The 16,346-nt window shown below is 49.8% G+C and overlaps 1 protein-coding gene across 1 annotated transcript; it reads right to left on the reverse strand.

Moving 5' to 3' along the window:
* Positions 1-1,057: 1,057 nt before the first annotated feature.
* On the reverse strand, positions 1,058-5,449 carry LOC101772243 (mitogen-activated protein kinase kinase kinase 3). The gene is made up of 11 exons (XM_004979073.4): positions 4,969-5,449; positions 3,505-3,984; positions 3,311-3,398; positions 3,157-3,219; positions 2,857-3,017; positions 2,670-2,745; positions 2,525-2,584; positions 2,335-2,442; positions 2,000-2,236; positions 1,661-1,779; positions 1,058-1,587 (listed from the first exon to the last, which is right to left on the reverse strand). The coding sequence occupies exons 1-11, from the start codon at positions 5,337-5,339 to the stop codon at positions 1,335-1,337; spliced, it is 2,016 nt and encodes a 671-aa protein (XP_004979130.1). The 5' UTR covers positions 5,340-5,449; the 3' UTR covers positions 1,058-1,334.
* Positions 5,450-16,346: the final 10,897 nt, after the last annotated feature.

Genomic DNA, 16,346 nt, shown 5'->3' on the forward strand with positions numbered 1-16,346 from the left:
GCACGCCGCGACGGGCTCCCCCGTGGCCTGCCCGCACGCGGCCGCGCGGGCGGCGCACTTCGACGCTCTCGCGGCCGAGTTCGTCTCCGCCGCCGCCGCCGCGAGCCGGGGCCACCCGCCGCCGAGGATGAGGGCGACGTCGCTGAGCTCGCTGACGCGGGTCTGCGACGTGCTGGGCGTGTCGGCGCAGCAGCGGAAGAGCGTGCGGCTCACCGTCTGCCCGCAGGTGACGCAGCACCATGTCTGGCGGGGCGCGCTGGAGGCGGTGCTCGGGGACCTGCAGGCCGACATGGCGGCGTCGCTGGACGACCCGTCGCCGGCGACCCAGATGGCCGAGCAGATCGCGTCCGCCTGCTCCCGCTTCCTGTCAGACACCGCCGACGCGGCGACGTCCTCGACGCCGTCCTGGATGCGCCCGACGCCGTTCAAGAAGCCAGCGGAGCCGCCGCCAGCAGCGAGGAAGTGGCAAGAGGTGCTGGACATGTTCGCCGACCTGGCCAGGAGCCTGGAGACCGCCGGCCGGCTCGACGGGCACGCGCAGAAGGTGGCGGCGATGAAGGAGGGGCTCTACCAGATACGCGACATTGTCGTCGAGCGCGACGTCGCGTTCAAGGAGGCGCGCCGGCAGGACTGCCTGGTGCAGAGGAAGCTGTCCAGGAGCCTCGGCCACTCCTCCAGGTGCCTCTACACGCTGCTGCTCTTCTACCTCTACGGCACCGTCCGGGACATCGAGGTGCATGTGGGCAAGTGTGTTTCCGGCAAGGGAGGCAGGGATGTCACCGTTCACGCCGCAAAGTTCCTGACCGGCGGGGACGAGTTGGCCGTGAGGAGCGGCATCAAGCAGCTGAGCCACGCCCTCGGCATCTTCCAGTTCGTCTGGGAGGCAGCGAATACTGAATGTGATGCTGCTAATGACAATGGTAAGGATGCTGTTGTCAAGAAAAAGAATGAAGATACAAAGGGTGTGCTGGAACTGCAAGGACATCTGTGGGGCATTGGTGTTGAGGAGAAGACAATGACATACAGGGGAGATGTGTTCCAAGTGCATCAGATCCGATTACCCTGAACCCCCTCTGTGTAACAAAGCTTGTGCAAAATCCAGCCATATGGACAAAACATATACAGGTGCGATCTGAATTGCTACTTTTTTCACTAGACCTCTTCTCTGAATTTGTACAAAGGCGATGCGACTGCATCCTGGGTGGAAGATAGATACAGAAAGGGCAAAACAAAAAAGGGGGGGAGTTCCTTTGTTCTTCTAATAACAACATAATTTATGGAACACTTTTTTCCTTCCTGTGTGTATACAAAGTATTGCTTCCTTTTTGGAACCTCTACAATCTTCTTGGAGAATCAAAAGTTTGTGTATTCAGTGGAGAGATTTCGAGCCATGGGTCCGTGAGACCGCTGCTTGGTCGCATTGGATAGAGCGCATTGTTGATAGGACTGTAGTTGGCTGCTCCAGCTGAATAGGCTGGGTGAGGAGGCGATGGCAAGCAACTTCGGTTGGACTGCCTGTACTGCCGTAGCGGGCTAGAGCAAGGAGAGACGGGCAGGGACATGTTCATCCGCACATTGGATGGGTTGCTGCACGAAACAGTATCTTTTAGAGAATGGAAGAGATGTAATTTCTGATAACTCAGACAGAAGGAGAACATACATTGCTGCAATCCTGCGATTTGCTGTCGAAGGGATGGGGGATGTTGGTGCTGGCAGGTTTCTTGTGTCTCTTAAAGGAGATAAGCTTCTGTATGATGACATGGCAATGCTTGTTTGCACCTGAAAAAAGAATATATTCGTAAGAAATCATGGACACATTAAAATTTGAAAAATGGTCAATATAACAGATTGTAATAAATGGTGTTCATGTTTACAGTTTACTTATATCTATTCATGCATATCTTCCATCTAGCTCTAATCTGGAGCACAAGTAGATTTCACAGACCAACTATTTTACAGTATTAGTAACAAATTCATAGACAGTACGTGGAACACGTACCGTGCTGTTTTTTCCATCGGTTGAAGTAGAAAACATATCTCTTGTCATGCCAGACCTGGAACTCCTAGGTGTAGCATGGTCCTTGACAAAAGGATGATCCATCAGCTGAGCAGCTGTAGGGCGGGCAGCAGGATCACGTTGCAAACAGAGTTTCAGAAAGCTTTTCGCCTCAGAAGAAAGATGATCTGGGATATCAGGTATGTCTTTGCTGTTCCCAATTTTAAATATTGCAGCCACCTGTGAAATCAATCCAAAACTTAGCAGATAGTCAATGGAAGAACAAGCATCATAACTATGTACAGTAATAGTTCAGATCCAATAAGTCAACAACTCACCCCTTCATACTGACTCCAAGGAGGTTTGGCTGTTGCCATCTCAAGAATGGTGCAGCCAAGGCTCCAAATATCTACTGAAAGGCTGTAGCCATTACTATTCATAATAACCTGAAAGGTCACATGAAGATTTTTGTTGGTGCCTGTTCAGTAGAAAAGAGTAGATAAGAAATTTAAACTTCAGTAGCCTCACCTCTGGTGCCATCCAGTAAGGGCTCCCTTTGAAGGATTTGATAGATGTGTACGCTGATATCTGCATAAATATAAGAAATGGTTAATAAAAACCATATATGAAGATAAGGGAGGTATCTAACAATTTAACTGTGGGTTGTACTTACATGCTTGGCCATACCAAAATCGGCAAGCTTGATATCACCATTAGGATCGACAAGTATGTTTGCCCCTTTGATATCCCTGTCAGAAAAGATAAACATTCATGGATAAGTAAGAATGATATGCAGTTTCATGAAAGATGAAATGACTACTGCATCTTAGGGGTTAATGATGTAAATGACTGGCAAATACCTATGCACTGTATTCCGCCCATGCAAGTATGCAAGGCCAGAAAGAATTTGTGCTGTGTAATTCCGAAGAACTGCCTCCCCAAATGGGCCGTATTCTTGAAGCAACTTATGGATAGAGCCCCCAGAAACATACTCGAGATAGACTGAGAGTGTCTCATTAGACTGCATTTCAGTATGAAGAACACAGATTAATATGACTGTAGTCTCCATGCTTAATCTCAAGGCATTAACTATATAGCTTATCAGCATTGTAGTAACATAATATGTAATCACAGAGGATCATTGTTAGTTCAGTAATTACCAGATCACTGCCATAGTACTGCACAATGTTTGGATGTGACAGCTGACTCAGCAGCACGATTTCCTGTACAAATGAACTAGTGTCAGTAGGATCAAGATTACAAATTCTTCTAGGAGACTGATACTGATATATCCACTACTTTCATAATAGTTACCTGATTCAGCTGCCTGAGACACTCTTTTGAGTTAGAATCATCAGAAATGACCTTAACCTCTTTAATTGCACACATTTGGCCACCTTCACTGCAAACATACATTTTGAATAACAAGTCAGTATGATATAAAAAGTGTAAATTCATCTTCTGAAGAATTTGACGAGAATTTAATGCTTCAAAGTTAAGCTAAGCACCTGTTGAATCCTAGATATACTTGCCCAAACGTTCCACTACCTAGCAACTTCCCCTTCTTCCACTGTAGAGAACAGGAAGGCAAGCATGGGGAGCCTGGAGGAAGAGGAAGAGGTTGAGGTGAGCTTGAGCTTCGCGAATCATCCTGCCATGCAGTAGGAGATGCTTGGGATTGCCCAAATGTTCTTGATGGCACAGGGGAGGTTGAATAGTGATGCCCTCTTGAGCTAGGGGGAGAGCTTGGCACTTGTGTACTGAACACAATTTCTGTTGATTTCCGACCACGGCAGTACGTAGTTCGATCAAGATCCAAATTTTGAAGGTGAAATTCTTTCCTCGGAGAAACAGAGGTTTCAGACAACCGGGGATGCTCCAAAGCCTGATTATTTGTGAAAATACGCCCTTCTGTTAACACATGGCTCTGTTTCCGAGATTCATTTGCTACTGCTCTGCCCGGAAGAGTGCTGCTTGTTTCTGATAACCTGTCAAATCAGACATGAAAAAACAAATTTCAGCTGTAATACATATATTTGGACTAATGAGTAAATAGTAGCACCTTGTTTCTCCATCCTGAAGATTCGAATCTCAAACAATACTAATTGCTAGTAAAGAACACCAATTATTTCCTTAAGACAACTATTGCTCCTACCTTTGTAATCATGCAAGGGTACAGAAAAGGGGGATGATTTTCTCAACATAAAGAATACCTTAAAATGGGTGAGCTGTAGAAATTTTTGGATTAAAATATTGCTAGAAAACGGAAAAAAGTATCCATTTCTGAACTTCCTAACTAGACAAGCAAAACCAAACCCATCAGAGAAATTCACCCAAATGTAAGAAGATCAAACAAGTCTCAAAAGCAATCATCAACAGGACGATAGAATCCGTAGACCAATTGGACCAACTCCCCCAAACAGCCACAGTATACTCAGAACTGACCAAAATTCAGAGTAGTAATTGGACGGCAGGTGGACAAATTTCAGAGAAGGCGAACAGTTAACACCACTCTGAACTGAGCATGCCTAGTGATTGAAAAACGATCAGGTAAACATCAGAATTGCGGCTCCAAAGTCCCGGCAACGAGGAAGTTACCAAACAAATGAAATATCAAATTTTCAAAATTAGTACAAAAGAAAAACAAATCTGGACACCCAAACCCGTCAGGAATATAGCACAATTCCACTTCCCCAGCTCGCTCTGAATTCCATCAGAAGGGCAAACAGAACACAGAAGCAGGCAACTAGAGAACCAAATTGTGACGCCGTCCACAACGAAATTTCAGCCAAAAAAAAAAAGCATTAATAAGCTGCAGGAACGGCAAGATTAACCCCCCAAAACGAGCGCACTTTACACCGAATTCCGCACGGGAACCGCACCACCAAACCGCCCAACTTTAGCTGCTCGCCCCGTGAACCAAACCAAACCAACCACCGAAACCACCAGGCCAACCGCCGCCGGCTTCTCACCTGTAAACCCCGAGATCCAGCTGCTCGTCGGACGCCGCCGAGGACCCCAGCGAGGAGCCGCCGCCGCTGGAAGCCGACGCCGACGCGGAGGCCGAGGCCGATGCCGGCGCGGACGGCGGCGGCGCCGGCAGGGACGCCGGCCGCGGGAGCGGGAGCCCGACAACCGCCCCCGCCACCGGCAGCGGCTGCTGCTGCTGCTTCCCGCGGACCCCCGCGGCGAGGAGCGCCTCGTCGAAGCTGCTCGCCTTCTTCTTCCCCTTAATTTCCCCGGCCGCGGCGGCCGCCGGAATCGCGCCGGCGTCCCCCGCCGCCGCCGCTGCCGCGGCCTTGGACTTGCTGCTCCTGCCCTTGCCCTTCCACCACGCCGGCATCCTGCCGCTCCACCGTGCCTTCGGACAGAGAGAAGAGGAGGCGTGCAGAGAGAGAGCGCGCGCGCGCTGTGGCCTGTGGGTGTAGAGAGAGAGAGAGAGAGAGAGAGAGAGAGAGAGAAGGAGGGGGGAGAGAGAGAGGAGGGAGAGGCGTACACGCGGGAGAGGGGGAGAGCGAGCTCTTGAGCAAGTTGCAACGACCCGGGTCGACGTTGCGGGGCCCACCTGGCAGCCGGTGCCGCGTACCTATCCTCCCCAGGGTGCGCGTAGCAGAAGCGCGGCCGCTGCACACGTAGCGGTGCTGGCGTCGTGGGCCCCCCGCGTCGGGCCGGGCGGCTGTCATGTGGGCCCGGGGTCCGCGAGGGAGGTAGGGGCCAGGTGGGTTGGTGTCGAGCTGCGTGGGTGGTGGTGGTGGGGGAGTGGAGGGGGACAACTGGACTGGAGGCGGGAGGCTGACGTGTCCGTTGGGTTGGGTCGGCGGCTGAGCACGCTGTTGTGGTGGTGGAGTGGTTATCGCTCCGCGCGCTTCCAGCGCCAGCGCACTACTAGTACTGCTTAATTTCGTTTTTTGTTTTTTCGTTTCTCTTCGTTTTTTCCTTTGATTTCGAGTAGTAGTATAATCCAAGTTGTTAGCTTCCGATGTCGAGAGATGCCGTTTTTCGTTTTTAAGAGGAGGATTAACGGTGATGAAGGATTGATGGGTGGGTCACTGACTCACTGGCAAAAGAAACGTCACTTGCGAGTTACGGTACCTACTCTCTCATATGCTGCTTGGTGGGTATCGTATGAGGTTTTATTTACATTGACATGTATTTACATTGACATCGATATGGATCTTGATTGTCTTATTGGATACCCGAGGTATTTGAAGGATTCGTATCCAATTGTCCCGTTTCTTTATCTTACATGTCAATTGGAAAGAAACTGATCATATCAATCGTCTCATGCACGCTTATCAGTGTTGATGCTTCGATGACACCTGACCTTCCTTCTTTGTGATCTGTTTAATGTCTGCAAATCCTACGCCTCAATTTTGTTGTCTTTGATTTTCAATTTTGTTTTAACACAATCGGAAAATTGTGTTGACGCGAGGCTGTTTTATATTGGTGGCGATTACTGATCAGTAACGAGAGCTGACTTGCTGGAGTACTAGTCAGTGACGGGGGGGCAGATGGTTCAGCCATTGATATAGAAAAAGTAAATCGTAACTGTCTATTATCTTTCTTCCGGCAAGCAGGTAGGTAGTGAGTGCAGGGCATGAGCATTTCCACCGGCCGGGACGTGCAACGGAGCGGATCCTACAGCAGCAGCCCACACGGAACTGAGGTCAGCGGCCGTCACGGCGTGCAACTAGCACCCGCACAGCTGCACCTCGCCGCACGGATCGCGTAACGTCCTCTGTCATCGAAAAAGAAAAGAAGAAGACAAGCGCGGCAGTTTCATAACGGAAAATCGAGGCACCGTACGGACTTCGAGGTACACTGCACGCGGCCACGGCCAGCCGGCTGCGTTTGCTTCGCGGCTGGTTCTCGTCGCCTTTCCCCAATCCCTTCGGCTGTTCCCCGCTGCGGCCACCCGCGCGCACGTCATCACCGGCCGGCCAAGCCCATGGCTCCCACTCCCACCCGCGCACGCACCGCGGCGTTGCTTCCTTCACTCCCCTCACTCCTCGGTTCCCTCCTCCACATGGGAAATATGCGTGCGGGGGGTGCTCTCCCGGCGGCCGTCGGCCCGTCGCCATCACCGTACAGCTAGATCTTGGTCCCGGACGGGAATTAGGAGAACCTTCCTTCGGCAGGGCCCAGCGCCACCGGCAGTGAAGGGAAAAAGAAAATGGTTCTAGATACTACTAGAATCACATCGGACCGTGATATGGACGACAAAAAATTTAAAAGTATATTGTACTCGCTCGTTCGAAATTGTAGGTTGTTTTTTACTTTTGTAGATTCTAGATCTATAAATAAAAAAGCTAAGACAACCTACAATTTAGAACGGAGGGAATACATACGAATACTTTTCTCATATGAACCTATAATCGATTATAGCAATATTTCCCTTTGGAACATCGATCGATCAATACGCCCCGGTAGTAAAATGTTTTAGACCTTGTTTAGTTCACCCCCAAATTCCAACTTTAGCACTATGCGAAAAGAAGATTCCTCATCACATCAAACTTGCGGTACATGCATGGAGTACTAAATGTAGACAAAATTAAAAACTAATTGCACAGTTTTATTATACTTTGCGAGACAAATCTTTTAAGCCTAATTAGTCAATGTTTGGACAATAATTCACAAATACAAACGAAACGCTACAATGTGCTACAGTGTTGGCATAGTAATTTTGGCACTCCAAAATTGAGCAACTAAACATGGCCTTACACGAATGGCATGTGGTTGCCACCTATTTGAACATAGATATCCCCATCAGCAACAGGTCTTGATCGGCACATCTGCACGCTACCTGGAGCCCTCGTCTTTCACCGTCGCTCCATTTAATGGCCACCACCTTCCTCACTCGAGGATAGTGCTAATGGTGTCGATTAATTAAGTTTGTGCCAGCTACCTGAGGCATCTTACATCTCTTGATACGTGCTTGATACCTACTCCCTCCATCCCAAATTACTATTCGTTTTAACGTTTTTTTAGATATATAGATTTTGCTATGCATTTAGATATATATGCTACGTCTAAATACGTACACTGCTAGGGAATGCGCCTTCAGTACTGATCTCAAACTCCCCTTTAGTATTGGTTGTGCTATATCGGTACTAAAGGGGGTCATTTAGGCCCTGTTTGGATACTAGGGGTTAAATTTTAGCCTCTGTCACATTGGATGATTGGATACTAATTAGGAGTATTAAGGCCCTGTTTGGCACGGCTCCACTCCTAAACTCCAGCAACTCCATCAAAAAATTCAGCCAAACACCCCAACTCCAAAACTCCATGGAGTTGCCAACTCCATGGAGCTGTAGTGCAAATGGAGGTGGAGTTTTGGAGCACCTCTTTTGCTACTCCAGAAACCTCTCTTTTGAACCTCCTCGTGGAGTTGGTGGGTAATTACCCACCAATGCCACTGGTTACACAAAAAAACGTTTCATTCTATTCTCCCTTCTATTCTCCCGAGCCCCACTCGCCGCTAGAGCCCCGCCCGTCGCCGCTCCCGTGGCCGGCCGGCCCCGCCACCCATCACCGCCCGCCACCCATCGCCGCCCGTCGCCGCCCCCGTGGCCGGCCGGCCCCGCCGCCCGCCGCCCATCACTGCCCGTCGCCCGTCGCTCGTCGCCCGTCGCCGCCGCCGCCCGTTGCCGCGCCCGTCGCCGTCCGTCGCCCGTCGCCGCGCCCGTTGCCGCGCCCGTCGCCGTCCGTCGCCCGTCGCCGCCCAAGCTGCCCCGCCGCCCATCGCCGCCCAGCGCCGCCCCCGTCGCCCGTCGCCGCCCAACGCCGCGCCCGTCGCCGCCCACCTCGCCGCCCGCCGCCTAGCCCGCCGCCTGTCGCCGCCCAGCCTGCCGCCCGTGGAGGGTCTCCCGTGTGCGGCATAGTGCAGTGGAAAAAGGGAAAGAAGAAAATGGGATAGAGAGGATGACAAGTGAGGTCTTAATTGGAGGGCAACAATGGCAATCCACACTGAAATCGATCTTTTTTGGAGCTGAGAGCACCCATCTAGCCAAACATCCCATTTTTGTTCTGGAGTTTTGGAGCGGAGCTGGCTCCATGTGGAGTTCTGGAGTGGAGCAGCTCCACCCGGAATTGGAGCCATGTCAAACAGGGCCTAAACATATGCTAATTACAAAACTAATTGCACAGATGGAGGCTAATTCGCGAGACGAATCTATTAAGCCTAATTAGTCCATGATTTGACAATGTGGTGCTACAGTAACCATTTGCTAATGATGGATTAATTAGGCTTAATAGATTCGTCTCGCGAATTAGGTCAGGACTTCTACAATTAGTTTTATAATTAGCTCATGTTTAGTCCTCCTAATTAGCATCCAAACATTCGATGTGACAAGGACTAAACTTTAGCCCAAGGATCCAAACACGCCCTTAGTACCGAATGAAATAACAGGTACTAAAAGGAGCCTTTATACCGGTTGGCGTGACCAACCGGTACTAAATTGCCTGCCACGTCACGCGTGGCCTTTTTCTTTTCGTTTTCTTTTCTCATTTTCTTTTTTTCTTTATTCTATATTAGTATTTTGTTCCACAGCGCCGGCCACCACCGCACGGGCCTGCACATGCCGTTCCACTGCCGCGCCAAGCCCGGTCACACTGGGCAGACCGGGGTGTGCCGCTTTGCTAGCCGGAGCTGGGACCGGCCGCCCTACGCTGCCGCGGACCCAGGTCCCCAGCGTGCCCCTTCGTCGGGCCATGCCCGCTTGGTCAGCCTCGCCATCGTGCCTGCCCACAGGGGCTGGCGGCACCGCCACTATCACCACCCTGCCCAGCCATGCCCGCCCGCGCGGGCTGGCTGCTGCGCCGTCGTCGTCGCCCCGCTCGAGCCCCGTACCTGCCCGTCGGTTGCTTGCGAGCCATCCCACCACTACTGCTCGAGGAGAGGCAAAGGATATAGAGGATAAGTGAGAGAGAAATTGAGAAGAGATAAGGGAGAAAGAGAGAGGACGAGGAGATAAGAAGGAGAGAGAGGCAGCAGCGGACCCTAGCTTTCGAGCACCGTGTCGAGCTACCGCAGGCCTCGGCCAGCACGCCGGGATGGCCTCCGCACCTCTCAGCCGCTGCGCCTCGAGCCTACACTGTGCTGCCCCGAGGTGCTAGGATCCGGGCTGCGCTACCCGGCAGCCGCTCCTTGGGGCCACACTACTCAGGTCGCGAACATGCCCCTTCGTTGGGCCAGGCCCGCCCGCGGAGGCTAGCCGCGCCACCTGATCAGCCTCGCCGCCATGATCAGCCTCGCCGCCATGCTTGCCCATGGGGGCTAGCGGCGGCGCCGCCGTCGCCACGCCGCCCAGCCATGCCCGCCCGTGGGGGCTGGCCATGCCACCGTCGCTGTCACCCCGCTCGGGCCCCACGACTACCCGTCGGTTGCCTGCGAGCCATCCCACCAGTGCTGCTCAAGGAGAGGGAGAGGATATAGAGGATAAGTGAGAGAGAAAATGAGAAGAGATAAGGGAGAAAGGGAGGGGATGACGAGATAAGAAGGAGAGAGGCGCACCAATGGGGCTCACACAGGGCCCAATTAGTACCGGGTGAAACCTCCACCCGGTACTAAAGGCCCTCAGGCACATTAGTACCAGTTGGCTCCAACCGGTACTGACCTTTAGTACCGGGTGAAACCTCCACCCGGTACTAAAGACCCTCACGAGGGCCTCCTCAAGGACTAGCCGTTAAGCTCGATACTAATGTAGTATCGGATCAAAATGCAACCGGTACTAAGTATCGGGACGGATGGAGTACTTCGAATGATCCTCGTTAGTTGGCATCCAATCGTTCCAACGAGTTACCGTACCACTTAGTTTTCATATTGTGCATAACCATGTCATCATCGTCAAGTCATCACTTTCGGTATCCCATCGTGGGTACACCACCAACCGAGTGCCCACCACCATTGATATCCTCCCTCGCCACCGTTAATAGTGACGTCTACATCAATACTGACGTGTTAGATTAATACTATACGGTACACATTGCGTGGTGATTCATCCTTATGCGTTAATATTTTTTTGCCATATGGAACACAACTTTCATCCACATAATTGACTGAATTACCGAAAAAGCCAAAGCAAACATATGTCCACATAGAATTAATGCAAGTGGCTAACCACCAAAAAACCAACCATCTTGGAGCCTATTTTTGTGACTATATATGGTCGTCTTTCCTTTCTTGGATTTCGGTTGCATCTGTTTCGTTTGGTTTGATTTTATTTTATTTTGACGCACTTTTTGTGAATCTTCTCCATGAACCAACCATATATAGTATTATATGCCTAAGTAGTAGTGTTTATTTCTACAAGGTGGTGGTCGATCAGCATGTTCCACTACCATCAAGATCCAATAGATGGCATACGTGTGCTGAAAATTTTCAGCAAATCAGGATAAAGCAGCAAAAGCATCACCTCCATCCATCCTTGTTGTGGCGCCCTCCTTATCCCCATCCAAATGCGTCAGGAGATAAAAAGTTGAACACACGTTCATCAGGATGAGATGACCTCAAGCGTGCGTAAAACACGTTGTAACACGGAGGGAAAGGTAGGTACTACCACCATGGGCCACTTCTTTTCCATTGGACACCACGATGCTTTAGAAATGGAGTTTGTGGTGCACCATTACAAAAAAGACATTTTTACTAGCTGCTAAAATTCACTTTCGGAGGCGGCTAGCTGTGCGTCCCACCTCTGTCATTCAACGATGATGCCTTTAGAAATGCATTTCCAAATACGCCTTGGCTAACAGAACCACCTTTGGAAATAGTTTTTGAAGTTTGAATATTTGCCCGCCAAGTTTTAAATTTTTATTTCCTGTCAAAATTAAAATAATTATTTTCACTTCTAGAAGTAGAGACGTATATCTACAAGCACTCGTCTTAGGCTAGTCTCAGTGCACAATTTTATTGCATAGTTATCAAGACTAAAAACTTGATAACTGAGCCTGATTTGTCACGTGGATGAAACTTCTCTCTTATCTAATGAAACTTCAAACTTCCCCTCCTCCACCCTCATAATTACATTGCCAAGTCAGCAATTTTGATGATGTGGCATAGAAGTTAATATTTATAAAACTCCCTTGATACATACTGACCTTAAATGACCGGGCTTTATGGCAATAAAGGCATTTAAAAAAAGAATAAATTTTGATTTTTGCATATGCAGAAAATCCACTTGAACACATTCCTACGATATAAAACTTTTATTGCGCCACTTTTTCAGGCATGTAAATAAATGTTGATAAAACAAACCCCGACATCTTCTTGCAGTTCTGGTCCTGCGAAGATCGTGAGAAACGACACGAGGGCACTTTTCAATGGAGCATCGAGAAGAGAGTTGCTGGGGGCTGGAAAAAGGCCATTCTCAGTGCAATATTTCATGAGCAATGTTTCATGTTTATATTTTCAAGTATGCCATAAAAGTAAGAGTGTATTTAGTTCATGGATGAAATCAATCACACAATATATTATTTCATACTTTCTTGTTGCTAACACTATATGCAAGACACAAACATCTTGGAAATAGTGTATACATGGTTTCATCCCATGAAACTAGTTTCTTATCACCTCATAAATAGTATGTCATGTCACCACAATTGCCTACATACATGGCAGCTCGTTGCCCAAGAAACTACCATTGATAATGGTCTGACAGCAATCGGTAATCCAGATAAGCAACGGGCAACGGCGGCAGACTCTTGCTTCTAGGGAGGTGTACGGATGGATGCCAATGCTGGCCTGGCCGGCTGCTCCTACTACTTGCCGAGCGGCTGCTGATGGCGTGCGTGGCCGGTGGGTGCGAGCGCGACACGACATCATCATGTCGATAGCGTAGCCTCTTCGGAAAGATGCAACGCACCTAGGCCAGATCTCCTCAGGCTGCTTCTCGCTCATGCCTCTCAAGCTTGATTGGTTGTTTGTCAAAATTTTAACACTACTTGATTTGTTACCAAAATTTATCCGCATCTCACACCTATTTTACCAAAGTATTGGCAACTTTGTTGCCTAACTTTTAGCTTGTCAGTTTTGACAGGCTCCTCGTTTTCTATTGGCGTTTAATGCGGCAGGGAGACGCGTTGGTTCGTGCTGGTGCCCCGGGCGAACTGTTGGGCGCACACGGAGGTGCTAGTTTTTTATTCCTTTTTGGCAAGAGGATACACAGGCACGTTCAGTGAGACCAAGCCCGGATTCAATTGTAACAAATTGGTCACGTGTAATAAATCTCGACTGGTTATACCCAAAAAAAGGAAAGATCTGTAGGTTACAGATTTGTGGATTGATCAAATTGAGGAAGATCTGTAGGTTAGAACCCTTCCACATATGTATAATGACGTCCCTTATGCTTTGAACCAAATTTCGTCCAGATGAATCATGAATTTGCTTCGCTTTGCGTGCAGACCGAGCCGTTTCGGCGCGGCGAATGGAGGAGTCACAGGTGACGCGCACGCTCACGCTAGTAATCTCTTCTAACGGCATCGCATCATCTCGCCACAGCGCTACTGGGAAGAACAGAGCTTTCCGCTGTGAAGCACTCCTGTACAGAAGATCCCTTCTGCTGGCATCCAGCTAGCTTCGCCGGTGCGCGTCGTCCTCCGTCATCCTCATCCGATCGATCCTTAAGCGCTGACGGCGACGGCTCGACAAGACAAGTCTCACGCGCACCAGCCATAGAATGTTCTAAAAATAATTCTCACGCTGACAAATTCAATTAGTAAAGTTACTAGCAGTAAAGATCCTAGTAGGACTCCCCTGAAGCCCTGATAAGCCTAGTAGGGACTCCCCTGAAGCCCTGATAAGCCTGACACTACTTATCATATGGGAGATATGGAAGAAACAGAACGTGTGCGTTTTCAGCAGATAAGAGAGCTTATCAACGACATTTATAGCAAAAATCAAAGAGGAGGTGTCAGAATGTTTAGTGGGGGAGCTAAAGATCTAACGTTACTTCTAGCGCGAGAGTAGTACTTTTCTTTTCACACGATCAGCCGTGTGGTTCTTTTCCTTTTTTTCTTGTAACTTCTGCTCTATCAATTTAAAAAAAAATTCTATTAGGGATCCGAGTTTGGCTAATTACTTCCGAACTCTGGGAGAGAACTAGTACATGATGATCATGGATGTCATCTGCAGCTTGAAGCTTTGGCTTTTGTTGAAGCGGTCACATTCTGTTGTTGACAAGGTCTATGATGGGTAGATTAACATAGTTAGCGCTTACCATTTAGTACTGTTAGTAAGTAAAGAATCGGTTAAAGTTTGGCTAGGTTTGGCGAAGAGATTACACTAAAAACAAGAAACAAACCGATCGCCATCAGCATCCGTTATTTATTTTAAATCAAAGCGAAGAGATTCTCCTAATCTCGTCTGTTTGACACTATCGTCAGAAAGAAACAAATTTTAAAACCGCACCTGACGACACGCGATAGTGCGTTGACACTTACAGTAGCGAGTCGGCTGGCATGCAGTTTAGGTCCATGCATGCATGTACTTATCCAAAACAGTCCCTGTTCATATGTTTTATTATATCTGATTTTGTTGTTAGGGCTGTGCTATCAGTTCAAGTTTTTTTTTTCTTTTTCCTTCCATAGTTCAATTCCATGTTAAACTCTGGCTTCCTGTGGTGAGCTGAGAGGGGTTCCTTGAGCTGATGGCGTTCACTGTCAGGTAGTAACAACGCTGTAAACGTTGATATCGTCTTGTGCTTGCTTAATGCTGGGCGATCGGTGTCCCTATATAGTACTCTTAACCTTTTTTATCTGATTTTGATTTTGTGCCACTAATGACACTGCCGTTTCGCTTTGTTATTAGGCGCCTCTATTCTCTGAGGATGATCTGATCTGATTCATACGCGCAATGGGACAAATAAAAGCGCCGGGGAGATGACGAAGCAGCGACGTTGACTAAATAGCAATCGCGGTGTGGCCGCGAAGTCAACAGCAAGGGCAAATTCGTGGTCGATCGGCGTTGACTCGACTCACATGGTCTTCTCTCCCAGCAGAGCCCGGTGTCTCTGTATAGGTGACACACACTTTGTCTTGCACGTTGGATAAGGGGGTGTTTGGAAAGGGATGCTAAAATTAGCATATGGTTCCTAAACAGGGGTGTTAAAGGATCTGTGCTAAAGTTTAGATCCAATTCTTAACGGATTTAGCCGAATAATTGCTGGCGTCATAACTTTGTTTAGGCTCACGAAATAATGGGCCGAGGGGGCCATGTGCTAAAAGGGAGCTAAAAGTGGGGTGCTAAACTTTAGCACCCCCATTTCTTTAGCACCTCCAAGAGGTGCTAAAAGGTGCTAAACCTGCTAAAAGTGATCCACTATCCATAATTTCCCACCATTGCCCCCCTCTCTCCTTCCCGCCACACCCCCGTCGCCGTCCTCCTCTGCCCGGTCCCGCTGCCTCTGCCCGGCCATGGATCTCCTCTGGCTGCGGAAGCAACAAGCCTCGTTGGGGTCGGCCTCCGCGTCGTTGGCATGGGAGGCGGCGCGCGGATCTGAAGGTCTGGAGGGGTCACGAGGGAGGAGCGGGGAGGGAGGCGGCGGCGGTGGTGCGGGAGGGAAGGTTGGGTGGAGGAAATCCCACTGGCGTGGGCGGCTGCCTGCCGCGTCCGCGCCAACCGCAGCCATGGCCGCCACCGCCACCCGACGAAGGGCGCTGGGCCGGTGCGCCAGGGGACTGGAGCCAGAGCTTCCTGCTCTCCTACGGCGTCCGCATTGGCATTGACATCCTCTTTCGCGCCTTCAAGTTCGCGCGCCGCAGGTCCTTCGGCTCGCTCCTTGACCTCAATGTACCCATCGTCGATTGCGGGAATGATAGATGAATCGATTGCGGGAATTCTGTTGGAGCTTGGGATTGGAGTTTCAAAGTTATGGCCCTTGGTTTGGTTATTTCACTAGAGTAGGATTGGCGATTTTGCTGATGGAAATGTGACGGAGGACAATGCGCGCCCAGGGAGGAGGGAAGGGAGGGGATAATGTTGTCTTTTGCCACTAAAGGTGCTAAAGTTTAGTACCCTATCCAAACATCCTAAGATACTAAATTTTAGCCTTTCATTTAAGGATGCTAAATTTTAGTATTTGGTTTCCAAACAGGATCGAAGATGTAGAGGCAGGCAGCCTAGGCAAAGTGGCGTCCAGATCACAGATCAGATCCGTCCCGTCCCTGCGGCCCTGCCACAGCGGCGCCAAACGGATCGAGACCGCCGCCCGGCCGGGCCCCGCCGCAAGTGGGGCACAGCAAGTTGCCCTTGGCCACGAGCTTCTAGACGTGTTGTACCCCCGTCAGGGTTCGATGGATCGCCTCCGCATTGTTCACGTGCGCGCCGGAGCTCGACCGACCGCACGTCCGCACTGGG

This window comes from Setaria italica, chromosome VIII, assembly GCF_000263155.2.
Source record: "Setaria italica strain Yugu1 chromosome VIII, Setaria_italica_v2.0, whole genome shotgun sequence".
NCBI classification, from domain to species: Eukaryota; Viridiplantae; Streptophyta; class Magnoliopsida; order Poales; family Poaceae; genus Setaria; species Setaria italica.

What these genes read in the sequence shown, in the direction of transcription:
- LOC101772243 (XM_004979073.4), bottom strand. Translation starts at nt 5,339, where the DNA reads ATGCCGGCGTGGTGGAAGGGCAAGGGCAGGAGCAGCAAGTCCAAGGCC. An exon ending in GTCTCAGGCAGCTGAATCAG is followed by an intron (nt 3,220 to 3,310) that starts GTAACTATTATG and finishes TCATTTGTACAG; the next exon opens with GAAATCGTGCTGCTGAGTCA. An exon ending in CCGATGGAAAAAACAGCACG is followed by an intron (nt 1,780 to 1,999) that starts GTACGTGTTCCA and finishes TTCTTTTTTCAG; the next exon opens with GTGCAAACAAGCATTGCCAT.